This window comes from Eutrigla gurnardus, assembly GCF_963514095.1.
Source record: "Eutrigla gurnardus genome assembly, chromosome: 12".
In the NCBI taxonomy this organism is placed as follows: domain Eukaryota; kingdom Metazoa; phylum Chordata; class Actinopteri; order Perciformes; family Triglidae; genus Eutrigla; species Eutrigla gurnardus.
In genome coordinates, this window is record NC_139926.1 from 15388202 (window position 1) to 15414683 (window position 26482).

Below are 26482 nucleotides of genomic sequence, written 5' to 3' on the forward strand. Positions count from 1 at the left end.
CTACCGCTTATCCTGTATTCAGTTGTGTATTGAAAATCTTAGGAGCAGAACTATTATCAGTAAAATGTACTGTAAATTATGCAGCAGAATTTGTCCTGAGGGAAGCATGGGCCTGAATGGATAATTAAAAGCCTACTTTTGATAAGTGAAGCGTTAGAAACGATGTAAGCTTTTAGCTGATCAAAGTTGACTTAATTTCCTTCCTACTTCGTGTTAGGTGCTTCAATTAATCATATTTTATAAACTGGCCTTGTATTTGTAGGCCTATATAAACTATTAATCTGCAAATTGAGATTTTCAGATACAGGTATTGGAACAAGCTTCTCGGTATACAAAAAAAAAATGACTTGAGTAAATGAATTAGCCATCACTTCACCACTGCATTGATAACCCTGTGATCAGTAATGCTACGTATCTTCGGCTCTCCTGTCTAGCCACATTAGCACGGAGCAACAGGCAGCGGTTGAGACAGGGCGGGTCTGACGACGTTTTCCAAAACTCTCGCATGTTCCAGACGCTCTATTTTTCTCTCTCAGCTGATAGTGACGTAGCGCGTGCACCAGCTCAGAACAGCGCACGAGGCAAACGGGGCTTGCCCGTCCGCTTGTTTTCCCGACGAGCACCGTGGGGTAAACCGCAGAGGCATAACGGTGCTCCGGAGACATACTGTGTTAGAGGACAGTGTTTGTGTCGGGGCGGTGGACGGAGGAGGAGGCCGTCCGTGCGGCTGTCACGAAGAGAGGGGGGGAGCGCATTCCAGAAGCACCGCTATCCCAACTTCTCCATTGTCGCTCCGCAGCGGCGGACACACGGCTAAACCGCTCACCAACAGGCCGGGAGACTGAGACGGTAGGTCCCATAACAGCTTTGGCTAGTCGTTGTTAAGTCGTGGCTACCTTACCCACTGTTAACAGGCAATGCCAGCTACCGTCTGCAGTTTGCCACGTCCAACTTTTACCATAATGGGAAACCGAAATGCTACCAAATGTTATTCTAATGCGAACGCTACGTAGTTACTTGGATATAGACAGCACCTGTGCCCGCAAAGTGCATCTGCCCATGTATGTAACGTTACGTTTGCGTAGGCCCGCTGTCATGTCAGCAGCAGTTGTCAGATGCCATGACGCTAGAAATAACATAGTAATAATACTCGTGTGAGCGCATGGCTGTTCCCGAGGGCGCATATGAAGTTAAGTTTAGTTATTAATATTATTATTTATTTATTTTACCTCAGTTTGCTAGTCCCCTTCAGCCCTGAAACAGTCGAAGTCCACTAATGAGATTGGCATGGTGGTGTGCTGTTGACTCTGACTGTGGCTTATGGAACCACTGAGTGTAATGAGTTTTTATCATTTCAAGGGCACACTTTCAAGTAGGCCTATTTCATTTGGAAAATGTTTAAAGAAAAACAATCTGTACCTTAATAGGACATGCATAATGTCCTTATATAGTTATTTCAATCTGTGGAGGACACAAGAGACATTTCTTTTGTGTGTAACATGAAAAACATTTTTAAACCCAACAGTACAACTGCTACCATTAAATGTTATCAGTGATGTTATCAGTCAACTGATCTCTATACATTTGTCAAATTAAATGGAAACTTCTAGTTCTAACTCATACAAACTCCGCCCTCTAGTGGACTCTATGGGTAATACTCTCCTCCAACCACAAGCACACATTCGCCCACTGAACATTTTGTTGTGTTGCCGGCCAATCAGGAAGCTCCGACTGGAATCACACGGTCAGGTGGGCATATTGGACTCCTTTTCAGGTTCTTTGTTTGCTGGAATGACACAAGGCTGGTGACTATGGTGGGATGGGAGCAGGCGGTAGCCTTCAGTTCTGAAAGGTCAAGCTGGCGTGCAAGTGCCTTAAATTTGCATTCTCTCTACTGGCCATCCGGGGGTGACACCTCTGGTTGCAAAAAGAAATCTGATTGCATAGAAGTCTGAGAAAAAGTCCCTCCTTCTCATTTGTTTTATTCCCTCAGTAAACATGTGTATGGACTCTCACACTAGTATCAAGTCTTCTTCAATACAGCATGATGTCAATTTTGTAAATGATGGTCCCATTTAGAGTAAAATAGACGATAAAGCAGAGTATTCTTTACTAGAATAGCGTGGCTACCTTGTGATTGACAGGTTGCTACCATGGCCTTGCTATCGTTGCTACCATGCTAGCAACACATTAAACACTTACATTAACTCAAAGGTGTAAAGTTTACCACAAATACATTTTGTTAAGAGCTTCGCATCAGAAGCCAGATCCAGCCAGATGCCGTAAGGTTGCTGCTCCGGGTGTCGTTCTGCCATTTGTGTTTGTTTAGATCCACCCGTGGCTCCTCTGCTGAATGTCCTCCTACACATATTATATCACTTCTGATCACTGGTTACAAAAGTCCAAAATGGCGAAACGACGGGCTTAAAACTCAAAACCATAGTGCACAAACCAATGAGTGACATCACGGTGACTACGTCCACTTCTTATACACAGTCTATGGGTGGGTGTTGGTTGTGTTGCACCTTGTGGTTGGAGGAGAATACAACTCTTAGAGTCCAGTAGACCGCGCCGCCTGTGTTTATAGAACTAGATTTACATTATCGGAGCTTTCATTACCTCGTCGAAACCATCTCATGAATTTTTTATGACAAATAAAAATATCTTATGAGTGTAATCTATATCACGCATCATATATTAATAAATGAAATTGACCTCACGGAGTGTTGTTGTGAGTCATTTCATGATTTTATCCCAGATAAGTCGTTTCATGGATAAACATGACAACAGTTCTAACAGTAATGACGGTCCCATACACCCACACTAATTGGCCTATTCCATACCAATTAATTGTGCGTTTTCATAATCAGTATTTGTCAATATTAAATGACAGAATAATAAACAGCTATGTTTACATGACACATTTCCTTCTTTGGCATTGCTAAGAGTGCCCCTGTTGTATATAAACACTTATCTGCAAATACTGAGCAAAGAGCTGTTTCTTTTCCTTTTGGATTTTAGGAAATACCATATATGCCAAGGATTAACGAACGTTTTATTATCAGAGACAGGAATTTGATGAATGCAGAATGCCTGTGTCCAATCAGAGTTGAATATTCTCTGTATTCAAAAGAAAACGAAGTATTTTCCCTTCAGGGGGCGGTGTGGTGAGGAGTGACAGCAGGCAACATGGTGGATTACTACAACGTCCTGGGAGTTTCCAAAGCAGCTTCTCAGGATGATATCAAGAAGGCGTGAGTGTCCTTTGATTCTCTCTCAAGCTTTCTTAAAAATCCCTTTACATATTTCATGAACAATAAAGTTATATTTCACTTGAGTATAAAACAATATATTTGGAGTTTAATTTCGTACTTAACATCGCCAGGTTATATAAGCCCTGAAAATGTATGAATAGCAGTTCCTTAGTTTTATGTTTCTGGATTTTATAAAACTTCAGAACCACACTTGTATTTGATTGCAAACGGAAACATTCTCATCCAGAACATGTGGTATGAAACGACAAAACACCAAAAATACAATATCTCGTTATACATTTTAACCAAACCCATAAATATAGGTTTGAGAACCACTGGTATGTAAAATACAGACTTCTCAAAAACATGGGTTGGTCTCAGTGGCCTGGTGCCTCATTTCTCAAAGTCTCTCAATAGTGCACTGTTTGTTGTTGTAGAAAAGACAGTAGTACTAGTACATGTATGTACGTATCAATCCATCTTTATCTATCTATATATTACATGTGTGTATGATTAAATGTGTTTTTGTATTTGGAATTCAGGTACAGGAAGCTGGCACTGAAATGGCACCCAGACAAAAATCCAGATAACAAAGAGGAAGCAGAGATGAAGTTCAAAGAACTTGCTGAGGCCTATGAAGTCCTATCTGACAGTAAGTCAGGGCAGTGTGTGGCTGAATAACTCTGTATATTAGGAACGTCATTCACAAAAGTCATCACTTTTTAACATAGCAGTTACATTATTGATTTAATTTGCATGGAGTGTATGCATGAGGAAACACACATGTACTGGTGTCTTTGGGTTTTAATTCCATCATTAAGTTGTACTCTGTTTCTCTGCTACAGAGAGTAAGCGTGACGCGTATGACAGATATGGAAATGACAGAATGCGACACACAGGTAAATAAAACTTTATTGAATCCCTTACCTTTCCTCCTTCACACTCTTTGCTTTTGCCTCTCCTCCTTCCTTCCTTACCTGCAACTTCCAATTCAATCGCTCTGCAACATTCTGGCCGCTAATATGTTTTCTAACCCATATACTCTTCCTCTCTCTTGGTTGCTCCTCATGACCCCGTCAACTTATTTTTTCAGGTACTTCCAGCTCAGATTTTTCATCGGACTTCCCAGGATTCACCTTCACATTCCGCAACCCAGATGAGGTGTTCAGAGAGTTTTTTGGCGGTCAGGATCCCTTTGCTAGCTTCTTTGGTAAGTCATATACACAATATTCAAATGGAGTTTTTTCTGAAGAATTTGTTGAAAATTAATATTCTTGTATTTTCATTAGGAAGATATATGGAGGTGGATGTATGAGGGGAAATTAATACTACAATCAAAGTAATTGTCAGTTAAAATTCGACAGTTCTCGTCCTGGATACCTTAATATTTTTAAGATTGCATTGCTTGACTTAAGTCAACTTCTTAACTAGCAACATAAAACCTACTCTAATATTACACTTTACCTCACAGTACAGTCTTTAAGTAATTCTAAGCGTCTTTCTCTTTCTCTCATCTAGATGACTTCTCTTCCTTTGGAGGTTCATCGTCTCGCCTCGGCCCCAGTCGGTTCTTTTCTTTTCCTTCAGCAGGAGGTAAACAATTACATGCCGTAAGTTGCACGGCAAATACGGTATCCTCTACTGTAGCTGTTGAATTCAACATGGTATATTTTATTGTGACCACAACGCCAAAAGCACCGGTGCTGAACAACTGCATCACTGTTTTGGAGTTTACAGAGCACACACACACTGAGGGAGGTCAGCTAAGAGCGGAGGGAGAGTAGTTCATTGAAATATGAGGACACTGTTTCTATACAAGTAAACTGCCAGATTCCTGTGACATGAAAGATACTGTTATAAAATTATAAAATAAACACCTCAAACATATAGTCAATGTTTAAAATCACTAAAAATGTATACTCCATGTACTATTACACTAGCTGGTCATTCATTGGTGTACCTCACCTACAGTAGCCATGAGGATTTTGTGGACATCTCGCTGTTGATGTCGACCCACACTTTCTGTGGCATTAACACAGACTGAGATTCAGTTGTAAATTACATAAAAATGAATCAGTGTCTCTTCTCTTCTGCCTTCCTTTCCTGATTGTCTGTCCTTCTTCAGTTGATTTTACCTCCTTCTCTTCCATGGGTGGTCTGGATGGGATGGACAGCATGGGTGGAGGGATTGGCAACTTCAGATCAGTTTCTACCTCCACTCGCATCGTAAATGGAAAACGCACCACGACCAAGAAGTACGTAAGGCTCCGATCACATCGGGACATGCATGGTCGCTTCAAAAATGCCCCTTGGCAAAGTGCGTCAGGCAAAACAGCTGATTGGCCTGTGGAGGAGAGGTGGCTGCCCAACCAGGCAATCAGATGTAGATTTAAAGAGCATTTGCAACGTGTTTGGATGTGGACGACGTGTTTCATGTGATGCGTCTTGGTGTGATCCGTCTCTAAGGTCGTCCTTACAAAACAGGGACACACGTCATGAAATCTGTCATAATTGTACAGTTTAATTTGATAAGACTTTAAATGTCCTTAATGTGACAAAAGTCCTTCAAACTAGGTTGATACTAAGAACACATAGTGCCATAGTTTCATATTTGGGACATATTATTACATTTATAGTGTAATCTTTGCTAGAGTGTGATGGCACGTTGCATACAAATGTTCCACAGTGACACACACACACACACACACACACACACGCACACACACCAATTATAATGAAGAAATGTTAAATACTATTTACCTGTGTATTTGTCTTGTTAACAGGGTAAAGGAGAATGGACAGGAAAGAACAGAGATCGAGGAGGATGGGGTGTTAAAGAGTGTCCTAATTAATGGTAAGACTACACACATTGAATGTTATGACAAATAAACGTAAGTTGCATGTAATAATTTCTATCCCTTCACTTTCTTTGAACTATTACTACTTTTTTCAACAAAAATTCCAGTCTTTCACAGAATTTTAGTGCTTCCGTAAAAGAAACAGCAATATCTTGAGCTGAATCCAATAAATTAATTTTTTTTTTATTTCTAACAGTGACACAAACTATTTTGCTTGTCAAAAAGCTTTCAAGTCAAGTGTTGTTGTTTTTTTTTATATTGTATGAGCAGAGATTTTGGTATTGAAGATAAATGAAGAGATTGTAGCACGGTGAATCCCTACAGAAGGTTTATTTTCTTGCTCCTCTTAGTTTGTGCGTACACATCCATGTTGCTTCTGCATACACACCTGTATTGTGTCGTGTGTGGTGTTCCCAGGTGCGGAGGATGAAATGGCCCTCGCTCTGGAGCTGAGCCGACGAGAGGGACAGGCCCATCACTCCCCTCAGAAGCCACAAATCCAAAACAGGTCGCCTGCAGAATCCGCCAAATCCCGACCCAGCCCCCCCTCTGCAGCCACACACCGGTCATGTAGCTCCGCTCCCTTCTACAACTACGGGCTTGCAGCAAGCAGCGAGGATGAAGAAGAAGATGAAGACCTGCAGATGGCTTTGGCATGCAGCCTGTCAGAAATGGAAGCCCAGCAGAGAGCAGCCGCTACCAACTTCATATCAGGTGCTGGGGGTGGGGGCACAGCCGTGAGTGACACAACTAGTGGCCGTAAAGGAGGCAGGGTTGTTACGACGGCACATTACAATGTAGTTCATACTGATAAGGTTGTTGCAGGGGAGAGAGATGAAGATGGGCAGTGTAAAATGGGCTCAGGCCAGGAGGGAAAGGGAACCAGGGAACGAGACTTCTCTCCTGAGTCCTCCACAACTGCCAACACTACACCACTAAGCCAGAGCAGTGAAGAGGAGTTTGATCCTGCCACGAAAAATAGCAGCGTGAAAAAGAAAAAGAAGTGCGGGTGTATTATGTGCTAATGCAGCGTGTGTGTGTGTGCGCATTTGGGATGCCTTATTTCTCTACAATTACCTCAGTGTTCTGCCTACAGACAGACTCTGATGTTATGTGATTGCCAGACTCTTGATTTGAGGCAGTGCCACAGCAGATCACAATGCTTTACTGCAGTCTTATCACCTCTAAAAGAGAGAGTGAGTCAACTTTGACAAGGTGCCAACCGAGACATTTCCATTTAATTTTGCCAAAACATCAAAGTGAATGTAAATCAACAGAGAGGAAATCTGCCAAATATTGACTGAAAAGAGAATTAAAAGGGATTTAGATCTGGTCAAGTTGGTAGTGTTAAATTTCAGTGAGAGCATTGCGTGTGTGTTTCTGTGTATGTGTGTATGTATTTGGGTCAGTTGAGACCCTGTTGTAGAAGTTTCTCATTCTGACTGTCTGGCAATGGGGAATGTATCAGAACTGTGGCACATGCCCAGTCAGAAACATGATTTAAATGATTTAAATCTAAAGCAAGCCGCGGAGATCACATAAATACTGGCTTGGTTTTTAAAAAAAGACCTGTGTTTGTTGGTGAGCTAATAATTTCTAGAAAATATAGTACCAATAGGTAGTTGAAGCACATACACACACACATACACCCAAACACTATTTGTAAATACACATCCAAGTCAGAATGTTCAAACAATCATAGCAGCTACCCGTCTTGGCCTTAATACTCTTACTAAAATGACCATACTTGGTCAGATTGTAGATTGGGAGGGAGGCACTTTATCAAGTTGGAATTCAAAGCAAAGTGTACAGTGTGAACAGCATTATGACAGATTGTAAGTCACAGTTACAAACAATCATTATATAAATCTTTATATATAATCCTTTTGGTGCCTTTGCATGTTGTAACTACTATGTGTTTACTTTGTTCACATTACCTTTGCAAATGTGCCGAAGTAGAAAAACAACGAATGTATTTAAAGCAAAGCACTGTTAGAGCGGTACAATGGTGACTGGTGGTGTTGTCAGGTGTTCTGAGGAGTGAGAATGATCAAATTCAACTGCATTGCGATTGTTGTGTGAATGTTCAATAATAGGGAGCTTTATCACCAAATCAGTGCACGGTTCTATTTCCCCTGGACTTGTTTGCGTTACACTAAAACACACACACACAGTTTTAAATGTGATGTATCTGTGAAATAAGGCTGAAAGTAACAGGAAGTACTGTTGGTGCCAAAACACAAAGGTGTTAAAAAGAATTACTAGTGCCAGTAATATGTTAAAATATATGATTTACTGCTGTTCAAAGACAGAAATAAGTATAGGCAGTGTCTCTTTCCCACCCCTGCTTTCACACTGCTCATAGAGCACATTAAGTTTATTTGGTTGTCATATTTATTTTCAGAGTGGAGCACCTGATTTATTTTGCATTGCACGAGTTTTTTTCTCTCACGTTAAAAGATAATCATCATCACTGGCTAAAAATAAAGCACAACACTGATGACGCGTCAGTTTAAAACAATTCCAGTAATTTGTTGTTGTCTCTGAGCTGTTTATCATTTCTCCTCTCCTAACTGTTATTGCGTGTGGAGAGGGAATGCAAATATTCCCTGTATTATTTGTACTACAATTGATCATGTGTGTTTATTATTTTTAGTTTCAAATTGTTAAAAGGGAAATGACAAATAAAGATTGAGCCGAAGAGGATAATTGAGATTTTTTTTTTAAGTATGACAGTAATTTTTCCATCATGATCACTGATTTCATGCCATACTAATAATACTATTACTACCATAACTAACAAGGATACAGGAAATGAACTGCAGTGCTGCTTTCCCCTTCTTTGTAAATGATTCTAGGCCTTTCTGGATCGCTAAAACCGATCCAGATCAGCCATTTCATAAACAACAAAACAAAACGATGAGGGTCAACAGAACTTGATCAGTATGCTGACATTTGTTTTCACTCAGTCAGTTGTCCAAAGCAATGTGTCTGTATTGAATTCCCATACTAACTCCTTAACACGCCCTCACAAGTTGTACGTTGATCAATGCAAGTCTGCCTGTTTCTCATCTTTTCATCTCATCCCTCTGCTCAGCCATCACCTAAAAATTATTTTGTTTCACCCGTCTTCATTGCGACTTGATAAAAAAGAAGACATTGTTAATTAATAACTAAAAGTCTTATCGAAATTTGTCCCCAAAACGAATCATTACAAATTTGAAATAGCCACAAATTAATATTATCATCTCACACTTTCATTCATCGTATTTTCTGTAAGTAGAGCTCATTGTGATGTTGATGAAACAAAACGTTTTTTAAACATGTTATTAGACCACATTCTTTGGATTTACGTTGGACTTTGTTGTTTGTCTTACACTTCCTGCTTCCTGTTTCAGACTCAGACTTCAAGGCCTTCACAAGTTAACCTGATTGGCTCATGCTGTGCTGTGCTCTAGTCCTGCTGTGAGGTAAAGAACCAGCGTAAACCTGAAGGACACTGCAGCATCCATTAGCCCCACGTAGATGATGGTCCTATCTGTTGTAGAAGTCATACTTATATCAGGTGATACCTGCAGTATTTCAATTACTGATGAAGTGTAACATGTCCTTGTACATCTATTCCTACAGGTCAAAGGTCAATTCCTCATGATGCACTTGTCTCTCTTCCCGCCACGGCTCCTACCTACCTGCTGAATGACACTTTTTTTTTCTATGTATGCGTGCGTGTGTGTACATTGCTCACTGTGGAGCGAAAGACTGGAAAGTTTCTATTTTGAAACCCAAGGAAAGTTCTAATCATCTCTGCATTAACTCTGTTTTCAGCTGAATTTGCATTATGGATAAGATAGAAACGTGTTTCAAAACATATGAAGCAGAGAAAATAAAACATTTTCTGCTGACTATTCTGTATCAGTCCATGGCGGCGTACCTTTGTAACAGGAATTGTCAGGGTTAATATCAAAGAATAAGAAAATAAAATACAAACAAATTAAATTTGAGGTTAAAAGATCAACTGGACATTATTGTAATACACTTATTTTTGTTCCACCTTTGTGACTGGGGGCACTGTCTGTAAAACTATTGATTGCACTTTTTTTAACATTTGGTATAATACATGGATTTAAAATCAATAGGAGACACAAAAAAAAAAAAAACCCTGTCTCATGTGCCTTAGTTTTGTTTTATCAAACAAAAAGCACATCCACGAAACAAAACAGGGCTTTTGAAAATGAGCACTTGAGACTTTTTTTCTTTCATTTTTTTGCTGCATCACATCACAAATTTATTCAGATCAAGTCAAAAATACATTTTTATAGATATTTTCTGCTACATGAAATAAACACAATCATCAGGATGGTTATTTACATTAATCACAAGGTCGTACACTGAGGAGGACAATAAAAGAACCCAAACAAAGTGTGCACTTTGTGTGCAGAGAGAGAGAGAGAGAAGGCAAGGTGTAGTTTGTGGTCAACGTACAGCATTACAAAAGGACCAGTGCTCAAAGCAAACAATCATGTCGTCATGGCAGACAAGACAAGCCACACAAATAAAAACCTGCTGTAAAATCAACATACACTAGACGGTAGCATACAGTTACAACACACTAAGAGAGTTGAATTGAAACCTTATTGTATTTCTGCCAGATGGATTTCCTAGAAAGTCGATACGTTTGTCAATGGATTTAAGATCATTTTGACATCGGTGGAAAAAAATTGGAATCAAACAAGCTGTCAGCGTTGGTGGTAAATCATGTGTTGTTGATTAATCATTTGAGGTAACTAATCATCACGTCCAGTAATAGGGTGGATCAGGCAAGAATGGAATCAGATGGCAGTAAGATAAGTAAATTATAGTGTACTTCAATATTATGTCATTGCATGGAAAGGACCCAGTATATGATTTTTTTTTTTTTTTTTACCATTTGTAGTTCACATCTAACGGCCTCATTGTTGTCTAATTAGAAATTAGAGCAAATTTTTGCTGTATTGGTGAACCGATTCGATCTTCTGTCCATATTTACATCCTGCAAAAAAATAAATATTTAATGATGTTCCAAAAAGTTTCCAAACCCCAGAGAAAGAGCAGATGGTAAAATACTGCATGCTGAAAACATGAGCAGTAACTGATCCAAGTGTGGTTGAGCATATTCTTGTTTACAGTGATGGCCAGACGTACAGTACATGACCGGATCATACGAGCGTGTCCTCATGAGTATTTCTTTCTGTCTGTCTGCCTGTGGATGTCCTCGCCGCCTCCTCAGCTCACTGTGGCAGGGCTTTCAAAATGGCATTCACCTCCTCGGCTACTGCTGTCAGAGCGAACTCAAACTGGTCCTGATCAGGACAGAGATGGTGTAAGACGGGTGGTTAGAGACAGGACGGGAAACTGGGTTAGAATGGACTTCCACCTTAAAGGTGCTGAAATAGTGCAAACACACACACAAACACAGCATTATGGTACCTTGGTGCGGACCAAGCCAGGTCTCTGGTCTCTGATGTGCTCCAGGGAGGCTGCAATATCGATCTCCTTGACTCCTAACAAACAACAGGAACAGTAAAAGCATAACTACCACATTTAATTGTGGTTACAGAAATAGACAAAACACTTTTACACCATGGTGGAATAATACCTCAACATAAGCGTATGCATAATTATTTAAGTTCGTTGTGACTATAGCACCCTCCACTGTCCATGATAGGTCACACATCTGTGTACACACTGAATTAGACCCTGTGTGTGTGTGTGTGTGTGTGTGTGTGTGTGTGTGTGTGTGTGTGTGTGTGTGTGTCTGTGTTACTCACCCTTGGCCATGCGGTTCAGCACCATGTCGATGAGGATGTACGCGCCAGTCCGGCTAGTGCCATCACTGTCAAAGGTGAAAAAGAAACTGTCAATTTGCATGGAATTCTCCAAAGTGTTTAACCAATCAATCTGCTTTCCAAACACATATTCTTATTATTGTATGTTCTCCTATGTATTTATTTGTTTACCCGCAGTGAACGATGATTGGGCAGGAACGACCTCTGTAGCATTTATTCACCTTCCTGAAAAGCAGGAACAAGGGACAGCAGAGAAAGAAACAAAACAAAAAACAGAAAAAAAATATTTATCATAAACTTTGCAATACTTTATACTTTATTCACATATTCAATGAACATACAGAAATGGATTAACACATGCATACAACACAACTACCACTGTCTACTGCAGCTTCAGGTACTTCAGGTTGTGGTTCAATTGAAGGGAATGAGAGGAAGGTAGACCACGTAGGAAAGAATAAAGCATGGAGACAGATGACAGACAGTAAGATCAGGAATTAGAAAGGGATTTCAGAACGGGAAGAGGAATGGGAACTGCATGAGTGTGGTGGACCACAGTGACATGGTGAAACAGGGAGGATAGGTGAAGAGGAAGCCACAGATTCACTGTCCCTCTTGCAGTAGCCAGTCACACCTGCCAATGCTCATTTTTGTGACTATGCAACTGGAGCCAGAGTACTAGCTGCAAACCACAAAAATGACACTGGGAGATGTTAAAATACAAACCTATCAACCTGCACACTGAGAGAGAGTGAGAGAGAGAGAGCTAATGTCATGGATGTGTAGAACGCAGCATACAGAAGGACAGAAAGGATGGATGTGATGAAGGCGAACCCACTGATGTGTTGTACACTCACTGCATCCCGACCACTGGACCGCTCCGCCGTTCCTCTACGTTCGGAGCATTACTGAATCTGGTGGCAACCTGCTGGAATCAAGGGGGAACGCGTGGGGATCTGACCTCGTGTCGCTTCTTACCTGCGGAAGTCGAGCAGTGGCCGCGTGGAGGTGGGGATCCCGTCAGCCGGCCAGCTCAGCAGGTGAAACTGCGTCAGGGTTCTGGTCTCCTGCGTCTGGACGTTCTTCAGGTAGAAGCTACGTACCAGGAAGTCTTTACACCAGATGTGCTCTGACACAAGGTTCACCTGAAAAAAAAGGGAAGGAAAGAGAGGGAGGAATGGCAGACGCAAAAGAAATACAGACAAGAGGGTAAACAAAATGTGACTTGATGAATTCAACATTTACATATTTCTACTAAAAGCTAATACACGGAAGTTATACCTGCTGTCTTGAATGTTAAAATGAAAAACAAATTAAAGGTTGTGCGTCATGACAGGAAATTAACCTCATAGATGTGGTAGAGCGATGAGCCCTCATCTGGCCAGTATCTCTCGCACTGTTTCTCTCCGTCCTCCACCAGAGCCGTCATCATCACGATCACCGTGCAGCCGTTCTCCCAGACCATCTGTGGGCCGGAGACGACACGCACACCATCTGATGTTACGTTCAAATAAATCTGTGAGTAACGAGGCAGATTGCCCTGCAGATGGACTGGTGATGATCCAAAGGCCGACATCGATTTAATTTGTCATTAAACAGCAGGTGCATCCTCAAAACATTGCGAGGGAGACAGAAAAAAGAAGATAAGAGGAACGATTGCACTGACCTGCCAGAAATCAGCGACAGTGTGAGCCAGCGGTCCCTGTGTTGCGATATAAGCCGGCTGGCGAGGGTCATGATCAGACTGTGGGTTAAAAAGGTTTCGTAAGCTTTCTCTGCTGAGGAACTGATACAGTGATATGGTTGCAAATACATGAGACTGAGGCTTCAAGATCTTTCCTTTGGCCTCTTGGGCATGGATTGAATTTTACAGATCTGAATCTGGTCTAAATGTATTCTGATGGAGAGACAGGAGTTTGGCATACAAAAGCAGTCACAAAATAACACACATCCAAATAGCTTCTTTCTGCTTTAACAACTAATGAATTGCATGTACTTGATGGAAATCCATCAGCAATGCAGTATATAATACAATCAGTATATAATACAATTCTCGTATTGCATTAAGTGATACATGTGTAATAGACTGTGTAATAAACGATTATAAATCATTGCATACTGTAAATGTTTTATATTGTTCAAAGAACTCTTACGATGATGCTAGCGTTAATGTAGTCTTGTTTATTGGGGTTTAGGTCAGCCTTCAGCTTCACCCGAGAGTGGTCATCTGTAAAAGAAAATCACTGAATGAACGAGCTATGATTGATATAACATGACACCATCACGTCAAACGACAGAAATGATTACAGCGACACATTGATGAACTAACAGGGGAGGGATTCTGCGTGTCTGTTTTTGTCCATGTTGCTTGGCGTCTGAGCTGCCGCTACTGAGCTGGGTTCAGCCTGGTAGGAGCACAAAGCCTCCCACTCCCTCTGAAGGCGGTCCTTATTACGCAGGTGATCCTCCATATAAGCCTGCCGGAGAGAGATGGCATGCACATGAAGCGTAGGAGGTAAATATAAATATATGTATATTTTTTTTACATTTATTTGTCTCTCCACTCTGATTAACTCACCAGTATCATGTGACCAGTAGAGATGTCCATGTTAGACTGGGCCGGCTCTTCGCTCCAAGACGGCGTGGAGCTGTGGGTGGAGGACGGGCTGTGCTGGGGCCCGTCGCTGAACTGTGAGGAAACGCTGCTGACGCGCGACGTGTCCGTGCCCCTTCGCCCGCCGGCACCCGTGAGTATGGCAGACCCCGCCATGCCGATGCTCGCCCCGCCCACACAGTCCTGGCGGCACAGGGAGGATTTGGACGCCATGTGCTGCCGACATAACTCCTGAGTGGAAAGGAAGGAGGATAAAAATGGTAAGTGTAAGTGTAAGTTTAATGATCGGTGATTATATATAATAACCGATAATATTTTGTACTAAATTCTATAAGATGGCCTGAATCTCCTTACGCTGCCTTACCTGATAGTCAAAGTGTGTTTCTGCTCCTCCCTCTGGCCCCAGTCCAAGCTTGCCACTGGTCACTTGCTGAGCGTAGTGCCTGAGACAAGCTACGGCCATGGCCAATACCAACACGCCTCCCACTACTGCCATGGAAACAAGGGTGATGACTGTGCCACTGGAGCCCTGGGAAACCCTGGTCACCTGGGGGAGACCCCGTGCATCTGTCCTCTGGGAAAGAGACATCACAAAGGATATAGGTCACGCATCTGTTTCTATGTAACTGTGCTCGGTGAGAGGGTGATGTTGAGTTTTAGAAACAGAGGTTTGAGAACTCATGATTGGCTTCACTTTTCACAACAGGAGGTTGCTGCCCAGTTTTGGTCAAATACAAAAATCAGTATGCAAATCATGTCTTACTGAATGAAATGACAAAATAATGACATTTTGAATGAATAGACACACACGTTCCATTGGACAATTACAATATTATCTGCAGCCCTGAATTCAAATCTGTGCACGTGTGTGTCCATTACACATTCAGTTATAAGGCAATAATTCAGAGGCCTGGAATAAGGCTGTTAGGATAGAAAGAAAATAAGGAGGTTAATGACACCTGTTGCCATAGCACCTGGGATCTGGGAGCCACAGTAGGGGGTGGGGGTGGGGGAGGAAAAGCGCCATAGCAACGAGTAAATATAGCAAATTATGGTTTAGTTGTCATGAGCTGCAGACTGATTTGTTCTGGCCACTTGCCCTCCAGGTGGCAAACGCTCACAGGGCTTTACGCATTAGACAAACACCCACGCACAATATTACAAGTGTAGTGGCGGATGGAAAACAAGCTCCAAAACTGAGATGGATGTGCTGTCTTTGTTTGTGCTGCGCCGCAAGAGTGCTCGTTCTCATAAAAGTCATTTTGCTGACAAAAAGTTGAGCTTATTTTTTTTCTACATTTGGTGATATTCCCATATTGAGCAATACAAAATACATCCTCTAAATTTGCAAACCACGAATCAGTCCTTCATCCTGTGCGTTAGGTGATTTGCACTGAAGGTCTTCCTCAACACTAACATCCAGTATCCATGTATCTGAACCATTTCAACAGCAATCATTTTATAGTACCAGAAATATGACAAGCTGAAGTCTAATTTGATCTGATCATCTGTCAAGGTTAGGACCACCGATGAATAGATGGTAAATGGTATGGAATACAAAGGAGTGATTATATCTGTGTTGCCTTGCCAACTGCTCCACATGTTACTGATAGGAGGGGTTACAAAGGAAATTTGTACCTCTCCCACACCAGTCTGCACAATCTTCAGGCCTGTCTCCGACTCCAGGAAGTTCTTTTCAGATACTGTTGAGGTGAAACAAAACATATTTTTTGAGAAAATGCTTCCTTCCGTGATATGTTTTTTTGGGGCAAAAACAAATGTGAGAGCGACAGGGCAACGCGCCCACATACTGTTCATGTCATGCTTGTGTGAGCAGGTAGGTGTTGGTGTGTCGCTGTGTTTTTGAGCCTCACCAGCTTTAGCAGCCACCTCTGCGGCTGTCATGTTGTGTTCATTCTGGCGCATACGAAACGTCAACGCGGGGCCCACCACACTGGAAACACAAAGCCGCAGGGGCGGACATGTTTTATTACAAAACTGGGGAAAACAGTCTTACTGTTAAGAGTAAAATAGTAAAAAAAAATAAAAAGCACAACTCTCACACACTGACACAGTGGCGCGGTGGTGTTACCTGATGTTGATGAAGCTGCTGGTTGTCAGGTGTATCTTATCAGCCAGTAGCTCCAACAGCTTCACTCCATCATACAAACTCAAAGGACTATGAATGAAATACATCATTATCCTCCTTGTAAACAGCAAAATAAATACATTTTCTTTTCTGATCATATTTAGTGGCTCCAAAGGAACATATGTGCTCCATGCTTTAGTTTATCTGTAATAAACAGAAGAGCTGATTGTGACCGAGTGCTGACCTCTGGTTGGTGACGATGTAGCCGTACTCCTCCTTGGCTCCGGTACCCACGACCAGAGGCAAACCCTGCTCCTTTAGGCCTGGTTCACCTGCAGCAGGAGTAGCCTGTGAAGGCTGGGAGGCAGACTGGGGGAGACTGGTGCTCTTGACTTGAGGTGTAACTTGGACCGGGACGGAGGAGGTGGCAGCGAGGGCATCAGAGGGACCAGGGACGGGGGCGGGCTTCTCCGGCTTGCGGGACACACTGTCTGTTTTTAATAGCTGCACCTAAAGGGGAATGATAGACGACCGGTCAGTGGAAAGAAAAAGTTAAAAATGTACGATCGCTTCTTGTGAACAGTGCTGACGGTGACACTGACATACCTCCTTGAGTGTGACGAGATCTTTTTCAGCTGGATCTGGGTTAAGACAGAGAAACGTATGCTTTTTAAACAAATACTTCAATAAAACCCTATTCAATTTAAGCATTATCTGTCTTAAAGTGTCAGCTATCGAGGTGTTCTTTTTGATCTATTTGGGATAATTATCAGATTTATTCCAAATGAGCTCCACCAGCTTAAAAAAGAACCAGTAGTCGATTGGAAATGACTGAAAGTGTTTCTACCTGTTTTGTCCTGGGCCTGCATCAGCTGCAGAATAAGGGCTAGTTTGTAGAGCTGCTCTTGGCTGAGCTCTCTGGGGTCAACTCCGTACCTCTTCAAGACTCCTGACATCCTCTGGAGAAGGCCATCTAACACAGCAGCGCAAAGTGATATTGTTATAGTCATTGTCTTTCTACTGTCCTTCTACTGTATATTTGTTGTAAAGAAATTCTGATGCAACGCCTCACGTAAATTAAACTTTAATAACATTGAGATTATTTTCCTCACCATTGTTTCCCAACAGAATGCTGATGTCCTGAGGTATCTTTTTATTCTGCAGCGGTTGTTGTCGTCCAGCAGTACCAAGCCTTTCCTCTAGGGTGTAGTCTTCCACATAGTCCACTGGTATCCCCAGTTCCAGGGCCTCATAATAAGGCAGACCTGCTCATACCATATATTGTTTTATGTTTTCATGTTCTCCAACAGTGTTTCTCTTGTGTGTCTTATCTGGGAAAGTAGAAAGTCCTGTTTACCTGCGGGAGCCATGGAAGCGGCCCCTCGGTGGCGATAAGAAGGCTGTGCAGACGCGAGGTAGAGGGACAAGGCCTCTTGTAGCAGCTGCCTGTCACGCTCTCGCTCTCTTTGATTGGCCTGCGACCGAGAAGAGGGGCGAGCATAACCAGCTCCTGCCCCAATGAGTGATCTCTCCACGTCGTCTTGATACCTATGCTGGAACCAGGAGAGGTATATCACTGGTTTAGTACCGTGCCCATGCATGCATGTGATATTCCTCAATGGAATGGAAATAGGTGTACCTGGTGGTATGTGTATGGGTCCATGGAGGCTGTCTGCATGCGTAGGGGGGTCTGAGGAGGCTCAACGATCATGTAGTCCACATAGTTGCCACCAGGAGGTGCGGACCCTGATTTAGAACTATGGCGGTGGGGGATGTTCTGTTTGGACCTGGGAACCAAGAGAGAAGTAGGTAGGTAAGTAGTAGGATACATGCACAGGGAAGGATAAAGGAATAGTTCCAGAGAGAAATAAATATTGACTTGTTGAAATGACTGAATATCAGTGTAACTGTACTTACTGAGAGGAAGGAGAGGAGAAGTTTGGCTTAGAGGGGTGGGTGACATGGGGAACTCTCTTCAGCTCCTTGGATAAAATATACTGGGTGATGTCGTCTTGCCATGAAAGACCTGCACACACAGACTCATGTCTTATTATACACAGTCTATAATCTAATAGTCTCACAGAGCAGTGTCTGTAGACGCTTAGTCTTGTTTCAAAAATATTTTAGTTTTGCTTTCATCTGAATTATACTGACATCATAGCAGAATCCATTTGAAATTTTCGGTACTATAACACAGTCCAGGAATGCTGGTGATGACTTTCACATCTCACCTTGTAGCATGAGTTGTTTGAGGACTTCCTGCATCCTCTTCAGAACTGGAACTGACACCTGGTACTGGACCAGGTCCTGCTTCGAGCTACGACACTGACCGAACAGTCCATCTGGAATGAACACACACGCACGCACACTGTTACCCTTTAATTCTTGCCAGTATAGTCTTTGTGAGATCTTGTTTTAGTGATTTCTAATCTGGGATACTTGAAGAGAACAGAGTCATCGTTAATGCTATTAGTGTGCTTTTCCTACTATGATAAATCGTAACGCCTTCTGTGGAAAAGGCGTATGGAAAATACAGTCGCAGATGTTTTCTTTCCTTTAGGTACAGTACTTTGTAATAATACCCACAATTCTAATGTAGCCCACGCCACAGCCTCCGCAGTGAGTCATGGTTTTGAAGTGCAGCCCACACGCTGACACTTGTCACTGCTTTTGACAAGGTTCTGCCACTTTAGAAAAAAATAATTTGAGATAGTTGCTAACCTGCAGGCAGCCTCAGGGCAAAAAGAAATACATGTTCATGTATTATTTTATGCCGTTCTCATCTCACGATTGTACACGAATCCACATTTTGAACATCTGCAGCACATGAGGAAAGGTTCACGTTTAACCTTAACCCACACATGCATCATGCATCCGCCGATCAGCGAGAAACAAGCCGATGCATCCTTTGGAGGTATGTGACTTTGATTGGTTCATCCCGAAGGAAGATGTTTCTGAAGAAAACGCGTCAGACTGCAATGTGACGGGGATAAAGAGAAGACTTATCTGGCGCACTGATGAGTCACCGCACTACACTGGCTGAATCTCACACAACCCAACCTGCCACAGTGAAACAGTGGGCCTAAGATGTTATACGGAACAGATTAGAGAGTATTAATGTGTTTATAGAGCCGCGCGATGCTGCAGGAAACAGTCCGGCTTATTTTTTTATTTATTTATTGCCTCTCGTGTATTGAAGAGCAAGTAGACTGATGTTTTTATTTTATTTCCATTTTGCAGAGGTAACGCCTTCTCTGTGGGTAGGTATTCAATCAGCCTTGTGTTAGTGTTATGAGATTTACAAGTTCAAGAGACAGTAGACATAGAGAGAGAATACTGAAAGAACCTGAGCATCCTTCCCCCAGTATTTTCCATCCCAGTCAGTGAAACCCCGAATCAAATCATACATACGATGACGTTGACAATGACACGGGATATTGGGGGGTATAAAATGCTCTTATCCCTGGGGGTGTACTGACTGATGACAGAGAGAAGAGGGATATGTGGAGAAGGAATGGAAGATGAATGGAGAGGCGATGGCAAACTGCATGGCTTAATTGGATTGGGACTATTTCTGGAGCTTGGGTTATTTCTGTAGATTTGACTTTTGTGCAGGGGACATACTCTAGTATTCAGTGTAAGACAGCATACTCAAATGTGAATTTCCATCGATACCTAAACAACACCAACCCACTGATGTTCTCATAGGTTCACACACTACTAAAATTTGCATTTGCTGCTATGGCCATTTTCAAAAGACCCACCAAACCTTCACTGCCTAGATGCCTGTTGTACATCAAGAAATTAAAACCTCAAGGAGCAGCTGGTTGACCAAGTCAGGTTGCTACACCTGTGCACACAGACAATGTATGACCTTAATCTGTTTAACACGGGCCTCACCTGCTAACAGACTCTACAGGCTCACAGGGGAGATGCTTGCAACAACATCATAAACATGATTTTGACCCATGTATAACCTTACACAGCACCACAAACAACAAACACTTATGTAGTAAAAATGAGGGGAAGCGCCCCATGTCCAATCCACTAGTTTTATCAGAGGTATAGAAACTATATAACAGTAACAACCTGAAAAGCTTTTATTCTGCCGGCATACAGCCAAGTCTATAAGGGCCAGACACACATCCTGCCACAGACACAAATAAACAACTGCTGAGAGCAACCGTAAGATGCAGTGCAATCCATACAGCACAGCAAAACACATGGGACTCAGTCCATCTCCTCTATCACGAAAGAAAAGGACTTTTACACAAATTATTTCTCACAAGACCTTAGAGGACGCGATACATAAGCTGGCATCTCTGTCATTAGTGTCCGGTGAAAACACTACTTTCCAATTAAAACAATTCTGTTCAGTTCAATTCAAAGATTCATATTTGCTGCTTTTTTCTCTTCTTTTTGGCAGAAGCTAGCTGTGTACCAGATCACAAAGAGAACAGATTGATATTGATACTCCAATTCATTCCTGGTAAGTCAGCAAACGGGCCTAAATCAATCAAGTTGAAGTAATGAAGCAGTTGGTTTGATAGTATAATTACTGCTGAATTTGCATCTGAAAAGATGAACAAAAATAAACATTTGCAATCACTGCCATATATTTTCAGTGTAGCGTGTCTGTATTATCTGTGAGAGGGTTCTACTGTTTATTATATTTCATCTTTGATGACTTAGACGTCAAACACGTAATTTGCCAATTAAAAAGCAGTGATGTCTTGTGCAAGTAGTTCAACGGGAGTATACTGAACGCAAACAGAAGGCATTCATGTTTGGATGAGATTCTTCACAAAATCCAAAACGGTCTGATTGTTTTCTATTGATTGCACTTCTTTGAACTCTCCGTCTAAACTCAACATTTACTTTTAATGTGTTTGTCACAGTGAGACCTAGATGTGTCCTTAATTATTTTCCTCCCACAAGCTAAAAAAAAAAGGTCAGTGAGTATTTGTAGGTGTCTAACAAACAGACTGTCAGCGGCTCTTGAAGAGACACAGATTCTGAGAGACAGACAGAGAGACAAAGGGCTCATTTCAGCCAATCAGACGGAAAAACCTTTGAGTAGTCGCTATCTCCCTCTCAGACGCACAGATGTGCACAAATATGCCGCTCTGTCTGCTCCCCAGCTGCAAGAACGCCGGCCCATTTTCTGTACTGCGTCCAATGGCTGCTCTTGTGCGTAAGTGCAATTTCCACAGAGAAGTGCGTAAGCGTGCGTCAGTGACTCATTGCTGTATTGCCACAACAACTGTGGGGGTGTCAACCTCACGGTGATGTCAGTGTTGCCATGGAGACAGCAGAGCGGGGGAGGGGCTTGAGGAAAGATGAGGAAAGGGAAGAGGGGCAGGTGATGCTTAGATAGACAGATGAGGGCTGAGAGGGTCTTTGTGTTAGCGTGTGACACATATAATGTCCAGCCGTGGTTTAGAATTCAACATTAACAAGCATAAACGGGATTAAGAAAGTAGAAATAAAAGAGAGAGATTATGTTTGAGTGTGTGTGTGTTTTACCCACCATCTGAACAGGACTGATCCCTTGAGCACAGTTTTCCCTCAAACAGGCAACCTGAGGCAGAAAGACAAAGAGAGGGCTCAAATCTGCCTTCCTGCTTTACCTCACACTGAGAAGGTTGAAATAGGAACACAACAAGGTGCGCTTAAGCCAGGCTTAATAACATTATCATCAGCTTCAAACGAGCAGCACAGTGATGACTTAAAACGCACGTCTTTCATATTTAAATGCTGTGCCAGTCAAAGCCAACCTGCACTTATCTTTTACAAGACTTTTATATAACTGCTCAAGGACATTTCAAGAGCCACCTCAATTGTTAAGTGGTCGTTCATTAGCATAAAAGAAAGTTACAACTTCTGAAAAAACATGACAATTTTGCTCCTGCATAGACACCATCAAGTTGTATTCCAGGTGGAACGTCTCTATGTTTTTCATAAGCACGACTTAAACATGGATTCATTAGAGGGATGAGATTATTTTGGGGCTACACTGTTATGCTGATTTGTTAAATGGGTTGGAAACGAACAGTGTTATCACTTTTTAAATTCCCCTGAATGTCATTTTAAGCTGTTCATATTTTAGGGCGGTGAGTAAGGCCTTTGAGGGTATGAATGTGGGAAGGAGCGGGTGGCTGACGTTAGATGGGAACACGGCACAACACGCGTTATCCTGCCTGCCTTTCTCTTCACGTCACAGCTCATGTCATGTTTGCATGTACAAGACATGGTATGAAATCTGTGCGTACAGTATGTCATGATATCAATACCCCAAATGAAATGCATGGAATGAATGGATAGAGAAGATTGTGAACTATTTGCTTTAAAATCAAGTCTCTAAATCAAGTGACGCAGAACCTACAGCAGTTTCAGTGACTCACCTCTACTTTCTTTGAAGAGAAACACACGCACACACACACACACACACACACACACACACACACACACACACACACACTGTGTAAGTGGTGATGCATTCTCAAACTTTAAACTTCCAAGCCTGAGGCTATATTTTAATGACTAATGGGGGCAAGCAATCCATTTTCTCCTAACTTCACTTCACGTGGAATTATTTGGACCAAATCTTACATGCAATCTTGCAGACAAATCAGATGACTTCTTAAAAACAACAATAGCATTTCTATGTGCTGTTTAAAACGAGAGAGAGAGATAGCTACTCTCTGTGGAAGGGTTAAGTGAACCTTCATGTGTAGCTGAAATAATGAGGTATCCGAGGAACTGCGCGCGGCAGAGGGATCGAACACGTATCATCACAATGATGACAAGACATTGTACCTAAATGTCAATCTCGGTCATCAAACACTGAGTGGATGTCCAGGAAAGGACATCTGGCAGTGTTGGGCCAATAGAGCTAAAAAACTGTTTATTTATAGTTTATTTTATAGGGTTCAAATCGTGTTTCCATTTCTGGATCTCATTTTAATTTCCGGTACACTGTGATTTGGTAAATTCAACTTGCATGATTTAGTTAATATAACAAGCATTCTCCCAAGGTGGCAACAGCAACACATGCTTTTTGTAAAAACTACTGTATTGACTTTTAATTACAAACATGTGGTGAGCAATTTTAGGGGAAATGGAAAAGCAAAGGACATCCGGCCTCAAGGAAATGGCTGGCTGTGGGGACCTCTGCTCTGACATAAACATCATGCTGCATGTGTAACGACAGACAGTTGGACTCGTGGATGGCTCATCAAGTGAACACATGGATGGATGCATGTGTGAAAGGAGAGCAGAGATGGAAGCAAAGAGGCGTTAATGGATGAATGGACAACAGGAAGAAACCGTGGTTGTCTTGTTTCTCTCCATGGTGCTGAAATCGCAGGCACTTGCAGAATGGCTTCCCACGGCTGTCCATTGTTCATTGATAGGTTTTTCTTGCAATTTCACATGAGTTTTCTCAATGATTTTTAATCATTTCAAATATTTTTTCAAAGAGGTACAGAAAGACTTATATTTTACCAGCATTTTCTGTCCCCTTTTGCTTATTATAAGTGTTTGGGCAAGTATAGTTCCCCCATTGCTGTCACAGTGAGGTGCTTTAGATGCATAATGAACTGTCAAAAATATTGTTTTTAAGGCGTGTAATGCATTGCATTTGGTCGATTGCACTTAAATAATAAACTGACAAGAAATATCTCTTTAAATAATTCAAATGGCGTTATATATAAGGAACAGAGTGAAGGGGAAATAATGGGAGTGGCAACCCTTATGTTAGAATAAAATCATGGTCACTTGTTTTTGTCGTTGAAAACCTGATCAGTCTGAATAACTGATTGAATTCACTCCAGACTTCCAAAACACCTACGTGTCAGACTGACACCATTTTTTTTAGTCAGTTTTTTTTTTTTGGAGGGGAAAAAGCAACAAAACCTATCATTTGGAATTTGGGGGGCATAAATAAAATAAATGCACTTGTTGCATCAAAGTAATACATAATTATGACAAAATGAAAAATAATGGGATCTTGTCAATAATCAATAAACTGACATCACTACTGCTGCCATTGTCAATGATATGCACAACACCTGCGACTGCGACTGTTATACTGTCCTTTCTGGGAGTGAAATGTGAGGATGACACCGTTCAGGCAGCATGAAACACATTCTTAAGATGTAGGGAACTTATTTTAATTTTCTTTTTATACAATATGCATAAAAAATATACTCTGGTCTTTTTTGTCTTCAGTTTGCAATTTTGTGGACCACAACTTTTTGTCTTTTATTATAGGTTTAAACATTAATTTGCCATCAGATCTGTTTGATGATGAACTGTGTGTTAGTCTGGGCGACATTCCTGTATCCTCACAAACAACTGGATTTAATGGCTTTCCTGCTACCTTGCCAATAGAAATGATAACATAATGCCGATGATAACACCACGAGGAGTGTTGGTGACATTCAATTCAAGATTCAAGATTTTGATCGTCACACACACTGTAGAAACAGAGTTCACACTGAGCAATGCAATTCTTATTCTTCAGTTTCCCATGACATGGATCATACATCTCTAAAAGTGTCCCATGCTCTGCAAGAAAAAGAAATAAAACACCTACAGCTAGGGTTTCTCTTCCTCCTCATCACTACTTGCATCCTCCATCCCTCCTCCGCCTCACTCTAATCTCATTATCAGCCTCTACATTTACCCACACAGACCATCCATCTATGGCAAATCCTCTACAGTGACAAAAAAATAGTGGAATATTACAGGACCATGGCAGCGGTGCCACAGGGGGATAAAGTATCCAGTCGGATGAGATCACCGTGAAGTCATTAGACCGGCACACCGTGTACCTGTGGGGATGATGTTCAGATACGGACCTCGCAATCATCAGCATCATCAACCGTCATCTTACCGTATTTATCTGAGATTCCCGGTCGGCACAGCACGGTTAGAAGGAGCACGGCTCGCCACGGTTTAAAGGGTTGCATGATCCCCCCTCGGAAGCCTCCCAGCGGCGGCGGAGATGGAGAGAAAGATGCGGAGTCCCTTTGCTTTTCGTCCCCCTCTCTCTCTCTCTCTCTTTTTATTTTTATATTTTTTTTAAATCCCCATCATTTTCAAACGAGCCGCAGCATGCAGTGTCGACAGCTCACACCGCATCCAGGCAGCCCATGTGACAGAAACATATACACGAATGGCTGGAGGGAAGGAAGAAAAAAAAACAACTGATTCCACAGTGGCAAGGCGGGGCGCGAGGAGCGGGGAGGCAGCGCGCGACTGCGGAAATAACGTAGAGCCTCACAATCTGAAAAAAGAAGAAGAGGAGGAAGAGGAGGCAGGCAGAGGGGATCCACCTGCAGCTGCGTCGTCACGGCTGAGACGAGCGAAAGTTTTAATCTCCCACACCTATTCGGAAAACGTCACGCGCTCTGCTTACGCACATGCATGCATGCGCACAATACGTGTGCAATGCATCGAGCAGATTACAGGTGAGCACCTCTGGCCCACATAGACACCCAAGTCTCATATCTTAATGCTATTTTGAATGGAAAGGAAACCTCAAAATTACATTTCCCTTTCTGCTCCTTTCCAATCACGAAATGCATTAATTTTGACATAATGTGATGTGGACTTGTGTGTCAACTTTAGATTATAATAAATCAAAATCAATCAATCAATCAATCAATCAATCAATCAATCAATCAATCAATCTATCTATCTATCTATCTATCTATCTATCTATCTATCTATCTATCTATCTATCTATCTATCTATCTATCTATCTATCTATCTATCCATCCATCCATCCATCCATCCATCCATCCATCCATCCCATTATATTGGACAGAAGACAA

At 41.9% G+C, this 26482-nt stretch overlaps 2 protein-coding genes across 3 annotated transcripts; one reads left to right on the plus strand and one right to left on the minus strand.

Moving 5' to 3' along the window:
* Positions 1 to 459: 459 nt before the first annotated feature.
* Positions 460 to 10110, plus strand: dnajb2 (DnaJ heat shock protein family (Hsp40) member B2). Of its 2 annotated transcripts, XM_084023804.1 has the most exons (11): positions 472 to 849; positions 3157 to 3254; positions 3797 to 3906; positions 4100 to 4153; positions 4348 to 4464; positions 4773 to 4847; positions 5380 to 5509; positions 6038 to 6108; positions 6530 to 6826; positions 9511 to 9582; positions 9743 to 10110. In XM_084023804.1, exons 2-10 carry the CDS (start codon positions 3190 to 3192, stop codon positions 9537 to 9539), a joined length of 948 nt encoding a protein of 315 aa, XP_083879930.1. In that variant the 5' UTR covers positions 472 to 849; positions 3157 to 3189; the 3' UTR covers positions 9540 to 9582; positions 9743 to 10110. The 2 variants fall into 2 exon arrangements, with proteins under 2 accessions (XP_083879929.1, XP_083879930.1); XM_084023803.1 differs by lacking the exons at positions 9511 to 9582; positions 9743 to 10110 and having other exon boundaries at positions 460 to 849; positions 6530 to 7390.
* Positions 10111 to 10375: 265 nt separating this feature from the next.
* On the minus strand, positions 10376 to 25709 carry ptprna (protein tyrosine phosphatase receptor type Na). Its single transcript, XM_084023791.1, has 24 exons — positions 25540 to 25709; positions 22171 to 22221; positions 18872 to 18982; positions 18558 to 18666; positions 18280 to 18427; positions 17998 to 18193; positions 17753 to 17905; positions 17488 to 17613; positions 17247 to 17281; positions 16885 to 17150; positions 16644 to 16730; positions 16426 to 16505; positions 16190 to 16254; positions 14916 to 15125; positions 14516 to 14782; positions 14267 to 14414; positions 14091 to 14164; positions 13604 to 13681; positions 13283 to 13402; positions 12916 to 13082; positions 12109 to 12162; positions 11920 to 11984; positions 11579 to 11652; positions 10376 to 11451 (listed from the first exon to the last, which is right to left on the minus strand). Exons 1-24 carry the CDS (start codon positions 25613 to 25615, stop codon positions 11380 to 11382), a joined length of 2832 nt encoding a protein of 943 aa, XP_083879917.1. The 5' UTR covers positions 25616 to 25709; the 3' UTR covers positions 10376 to 11379.
* Between the last annotated feature and the right edge of the window lie 773 nt (positions 25710 to 26482).